General features: G+C 34.4%; 1 protein-coding gene across 1 annotated transcript; it reads right to left on the bottom strand.

Annotated features, from left to right (window-relative positions):
- Positions 1 to 2,398: 2,398 nt before the first annotated feature.
- LOC104095560 (cytochrome b-c1 complex subunit Rieske-5, mitochondrial) lies at positions 2,399 to 6,308 on the bottom strand. Its single transcript, XM_009601711.4, has 2 exons — positions 5,862 to 6,308; positions 2,399 to 3,251 (listed from the first exon to the last, which is right to left on the bottom strand). Exons 1-2 carry the CDS (start codon positions 6,022 to 6,024, stop codon positions 2,608 to 2,610), a joined length of 807 nt encoding a protein of 268 aa, XP_009600006.1. The 5' UTR covers positions 6,025 to 6,308; the 3' UTR covers positions 2,399 to 2,607.
- Positions 6,309 to 6,727: the final 419 nt, after the last annotated feature.

Genomic DNA, 6,727 nt, shown 5'->3' with positions numbered 1-6,727 from the left:
ATTCTCTCCGGACTTGAACCAACTAACCCGATAAGTCATAAAGCAACAGTGAAGTACAAAAATGAGCAGAAAAGGGGGAGCATGACTACAACTCTCGAAACGACCGGCCGAGTCGTTACAAAATAACGGTTACTTTTAACAAAGATGACAGCTTTCTTATGGTAAATAATTTTGTATTAAATAAAAATGTCAAATAATGAAAAATGTTAAAGCAACTTGATCGGTCGAGTCACAAAACTAATATATACATCTGTTCTATTTTTATACTTGAATTGGATTTGTTTCTTCTTCTTTTTTGTTTGTGTTTTCACTTCATTTCATCAAGTGATCAAATTATAATCAATTAATTTAAATGTTGTATCATGTTAAAACTTGATTTCTTCTCATCCCAAGTCCCAACCCCCTCAATTTTCAATATAAGAAGACTAAGTTTCAGACATTGCCAATACCTGCCCTAAAAACAACTTAAAAAGTAAAACTTGAAACTACATGAGAAGTTATAAAAAACTACCACAAGAAAATTAAAAGGTTTAGCTGGACAACCATAAATGTGGGTGTCAACTATGTAACACTCTTTTTTAGAATTTTGATTTGTACACTTGTACATTTTGATCAATTTTTAACGGGTGCCGTTACTCAAGACCAAAGTGATTAGTTTTTGCGGAGAAATTAGCCGTTACTTAGCATAGTTTCGAACTCCAATGCCAGTGCCGGCTTAACCATAAAGCAGCTAAAGTTGTTGCTTTAGGCCCCCAAATTTTGGGGGCCCATTTTCTATAATAATGGGCTTATATTTTATTTATTTATTGGAAAATATTGAGTACTATTTAGAAGAAAATGAAAATTTTCTTATAAAAGAAAAGCCAACATTTTAGCTATGTGAATAAGTGACGGGTTAAACCTTTACACTCTCTTTCTTGGTTTATGCAAGAGCTACAATCTTTCATTTCACCTTTTCCATCAATTTACGTACTTTGTCTTATATTCTTTCTTACTTTTTCTAAGATGAACTATTTGTTGTTCAAAACTTCCGATAATTTATGTTGCTTCTTAAAAACATAGTTAAAATTACTTTCCTTATACTAAATTGTGTCTCATTTTCTGTTCTTTCTCACATTTAAAGCACGCGAGAAATATTTGAAGCGGCACTACGTAATTTGGAATTAAGTCTTTAAACTTCTTGAATCTAGTTCTTTCATTCTAACTTTTCAGTATCTTTTTTTATTTTAAATTTTTTATATTTGTTATTTTTACTTCATAGGTATATTTTTTAAATATTTATTAGAATTTGAATATGACAACTAGAAAATATAAATCTTGTTATTCTAAAAAAAAGGAGAAGAGTTGAAATATACAATCTAAAAAAGAAAATCTTGATAAACTTTTCACAAACAATAGAAAAACTAAATTAGAAACTATAGGGGAGTGTTTTTAGATGAACAAGTCACAAACTTATTAGAAGAAATCGATTATATAAAACTAATTAATAATTTTGCATCTCAAAAAGTTATAAAATATATCCTAAATAAAAATATCTATTAAAATTATTATTGAAGGGCCTCCAATTAAAATTTGGCTTTAGGCCCCAAGTGTTGTTGAGCCGCCTCTGTTCAGTACGGATTACTAGAGTTTTATTCCGTATTCTAGTTAAGGGCAAACGCATCAATTTAATCGGATCAGTAGCCACTTTGCCATTACAATTTAAAATATAATTAAGCTCTAACAGCCGACCTAAAAAGTGGCTATTTACCAAGATCATCCGCTTTTAGGATACATTATGTGCCTTTTTCATTAGGTGTTATATATCAGGAACCAAATGGATCCAAAGTTCATACAATTAGGAACCATTCAGATCATTGATGTTGGCAAATGGTGCATGATTTTGGACACTTTGTAAATGTATCGGATTTTGAGTGCCCTAGCACTTCTCATTTTTATAACCTCCCGTTGGCCTTTTGTTGATATACTTCTGGAGGGAAAACTACTGAATAAAACAGGACAATAAGATGGTGAGGAAATTCTTGCTGTAGCCTGTAGTTCCTTGATCTTTTCGTCAAGCTAGAAACTGTAAATCTCAACACAGTGACTGTAGAAGAAATGGCCTAAGGCTCCATTTATAGTAAAAGCTGAAAACCCACACAGAATATATATATATATATATATATATATATATATATATATATATATATATATATATATATATAGAGAGAGAGAGAGAGAGAGGAACTTTGCGCGTGTGCGAGTGTGTGAGACATTGTCCTTGCATAAAAGTCTCTGTCAAGAACAGATGGGTGCTAAAAAAACTAGATTTCAAGTGCAAAATAAAAAGTTAATGCACCTCAATAACATATTTGGACTAGTAAACAGAGAACAAAAACCAAGGTTCGACTTGCATGTGTTAAGCTGAATCTTTAAAAAGTTTATTCAGAATAAATTTGAAACATGAGAAAATCTCTTAACAAGCAGCCAGCAGAATTATTCATCCAAAACAGTGTGCTACCAGTACTGGTCAGTAAATACAATCCATGTATAACTCAAGAAGCTAAACGCAAGATCCAATTTAGGTCCAGCAGCTACAAGTTGTCCTGCAACTTAAGACATAATTTCTCAACCAATAAGTAACTTGTTCTCCTCCATGAAACTGTAGGTAGGCACCTCCAGATTATATGGCGCAGGTCCTTTGCGAATCCTACCAGAGATGTCATAGTGGGAACCATGGCATGGGCAAAACCAACCACCAAAATCACCAGCATTTGGTAAAGGTATGCACCCTAGATGAGTGCATACCCCGATAACCACAAGCCATTCTGGATTTTTTACCCTCTCAGCATCTTGTTGCGGGTCGCGAAGGGAGCCAAGATCAACACTGTTCGCCAAATTGATGTCTTCGTCAGTGCGGCGTCTGATGAAAACAGGCTTCCCACGCCACTTGACAGTGACAGTCGTCCCAGGTTCAATGCTGGAAAGATCCACCTCAAGAGACGCAAGTGCAAGGACATCTTTACTGGCAGACATGCTCAGAACAAACTTAAGAATCAGGAGGCGAACCAATGAGGCATAAACAAACCTGCCTCCTGTCAAGACAAAGTAAGCAAATGCACGTTTGCTCGGGTCACCAGGTGGATAACGCTCATGGTTGCTATCATCATATACAATTTTCGAACTGGGATTCTTAATAGCAGCCACTGTCGCTGGCAGATCTGAGACTAAACCCGTCTGATGTGCGGGGGAAACTGAATTAGATGAGAAACCTGAAACATTTGAAATTTGTTGGAAGTTTGCTAACAACTACCAAAAGAATCTTTTTATTTTATTAACTACCCAAAGAATTGCAACTACAGTGCCAGAATGTTCAATAAGATATCCAAATAAAGCAAAGAAACCACAGCAAAACAAGAGTTTCCATGTTCATTGTCTGGTTCAGGAAAATAGTTCGGTTTTAGTTTGATTTTGATTCTCATTTTGATATCTCTTGTCTGTTTTGATTTTATTCTTTGGAAAGTAAAGTGTATGTTAAGAACTAGTTTTAGAAAAAGTGGGTTGCACGATTTACTTCACCTGATCAAAATTTAAAAAGAAAAAAAAGGGCTTTTTATGAGTTTGACAGATTGTTTACGGAAACCAGCCATTTGTTCGGTTTCCGGAAACAAACAATTGTTGTAAGTGGAAAATAGGCTACACACCAAAAGCGACATACTTTTTTTATCAGTAGGTTAAAGACAAAATCAGATCTTAATGAATTATTAACATGAACAATTTTCCGCGAAGCATATAAATGGGCAACTGATTTAAAACTCGAAGCTCCTATCAAAGTTGGAGGTAAAGGCAAATTTTTTAACTCTATTTCTTTGTTACTCATTTTCCTGTCAATAGTGAGATAATGAGTGGATTGCAAACGTGGAAGAACTTAGTGTTTAATCATGCATAAAACAATTTAAGCATTATCAAGGGAGAGTTTCTATCATGCATAAAACAATGTAAGCATTTTCAAGGGAGAAAATCTCTTTCAATTTGATAAGCATAAACTGAAGGATATATTGTACTAGGGACTGTATCATAACCCCATGTCATATTAACAATCTGGAGCGTATTTTTATCCACTTGTATTAGCTTCCAGTCTATCAGCATGAATATTCCAAATTACTTAACACCAATCCATCAAGGTAGTTCTGCTTCAACTCCAATGCCAATGACAAACTTTGTGCTGCCAGCTGAAGTTGAAAGCTTGAGCTGAAACGATCTTGATGCCCTCTTTTTTCCCCACGTTTTTTGGGGTAAATAGAGAATAGAATAAATCTTCTTATGCAGGGAAAATGAAATCATCTTTTTGCTCGGGAATGTCTGACCAAGAATTTTATAGTTTTGTGAAGTTAATGTAGGGCAGCCTAGGAAAAGGTCATGATTCTTAGAATTATCGCAGAACGAAAGAGTAGGGTTTTAGATCCTTCTGTGTTAGTGTAGTATCCTTCCACCACAAAAAGCATATTGGATAAGATATAACTTATAGCCTTATACAAGTCTTCTAATAATATTAATATATAATATTCATAATATGTTATATGCATATTTCTGCAACTAATTTTATAATATTCCTACATACAAGTACAATTAGATAACTACAGCTAGAGATCTACCAAGCTGAAAAATGGAGCGACTAGAAGCTGTAATGCAGTGGCCATCGCCCCATGCATTTTCTCATTTATTTTTTTTGATAACCGTGGTGTCCGGGCCAGCTTACGCTCAACTCGACTAATTCCACGAGATACCTGTAACCTCCTACCATCAATACGTACCAGATATCCACCAAGGCTTGGATTAGATAGGAAGAAATCACCTAGTGTTTTTTGCCTCCGCTGGATTTGAACCTGAGACCTCATGGTTCTCACCCACTTCATTGACCACTAGGCCACACCCTAGGGTGCCATGCATTTTCTCATTTTCAACAATATGTCCGGTTACCAGTCCTCAGTAATTCAAACCTTGGAGCAGATAAGCTAGGATTCCCTCTCACCCTAATCTACAAACACTCAACGCTAAATCCAGTCTTAGCCAATGTTATTAAAAGCCACTGTTTTGTCGCATAGAGTTATGAAACAACGTGAAGCAAGGGCTATGGCTTCATAGATGAACCCATGCATTTTAGAGAAGTTTGCTCTTCAGACAATGGTGCACAATGTGATTCCAAAGAGAATCGGTTGCTTCTCTGAATCTCAACCTTGAGAAATTGGATAAATACCGGCATTATTGCATATCGGATACCAAAATAGTTATTTTAATTGAAATTCAATTTTTATTGTACTAAATTTGTAGCTATTTAATTTCGTTTACCATAAATTATCACATCATTCAAAGAAGCCCCATGAACCTTGTCGCTTTGTAAAACTACTGTCAGCACAAACGTATTGCTTAGCTTAGTGACATCTAATAATTAGTATTAAAATGAGACCATGAGCTCTAACTGTATTCATAAGATGCTCAAAACATGAATTATGCAGAAAAGCATAAACCGTGCTCCAAGATGCAATTTTCAATCAAACAGTATATAACGAAAACCGGAAAAAAAAATCCACAGGCATCCCTCTTTTATCCCCTCACATAAGACAATTAGTTCTCAGCTACAGCTTCCGGATCTACACAACGAGCATTAAAACATCACAACAGCTTTTTTTTCAAATTCCCGATTCCCTCTACTTTAGAATTAGATCTATAATTTACATCTCCGATAATTCAGCACCAAATAAACAAACAAAAATACCGAACTTTTAACACACAAAAAAAAAAACTAAAAATAACATCAGCAAAGTGCAAACATGAAGATTGAGGATCAAATCAAATGATAATTCAGAAATAAAGGAGCTGACCTCTGAATTGATCGAGAAATTGAGAAGCGAGGGAAGTAGGAGAAGGGGATCTGGTCGGAGATGATGAATCATCGGTAAAGGTGAAAGGATTTCTGGTGAAGAAAGCGGATGAAGATCGAGCGGCAGCGGAGGAAGAGAGCTTTCTACCTGCTATTCGTAGCATTTTGAGAGTTGTGATTTAGGGTTTCGCTGTAACTGGATTTGGGTCTTCTCTTCTCTCTTTTCGATGATGAGATGATGATGGAGGAAATGAACGCAGAGAGAAATATGAGACTTTTTTATTCTTTTTCCTTTTTATTTTGCTGACTTCTTTGATTTTTCACAAGAGATAAACTTCTTTTTTTCTTTTTTCTTTTTCTTTCTTTTCTTGCCGAGAAAAAGGAGAAAGGATTTCTCGAAGAAATAGACCAAATTAGAGCCTAGAGGTGTTTGTACAATGAGGTTGATGTAAAATATGTGGTTCAAACTTTGTATAAAATCTAAAAAGAATAATTAAATACATTAATGTTAAATTATGAACCTAGTAACTCAAATAATCATTTGTTTATCTGGCATTCTGAACCTTAAAAAAAAAATCCGTAATCTGCACCGTAGCTCATTTGATTATGAAAAAATTATAGTCGGCTTGTTAAACATATAAGCTAAAAAAAAAAAAAAAAAGCATTTTATCAGTTTAAAAATCTAGCGAATTTACAATAACTATTTTTCCTTTTAATTTTTTTGAATAGACGTTCTTGCATCATTGAATAGATCACATTTTGGATTAATGTAAGAAAATATTCTAAATTTAGTGTATGTCGCTAACCACAAAGGTTTTGCAATAATATATTTAACAATATGTATAGGTTCAGTACACAAATTAACAC

This window comes from Nicotiana tomentosiformis, chromosome 4 (assembly GCF_000390325.3).
Source record: "Nicotiana tomentosiformis chromosome 4, ASM39032v3, whole genome shotgun sequence".
Classification (NCBI taxonomy): domain Eukaryota; kingdom Viridiplantae; phylum Streptophyta; class Magnoliopsida; order Solanales; family Solanaceae; genus Nicotiana; species Nicotiana tomentosiformis.
This window is presented reverse-complemented; position numbering and strand designations above follow the sequence as displayed.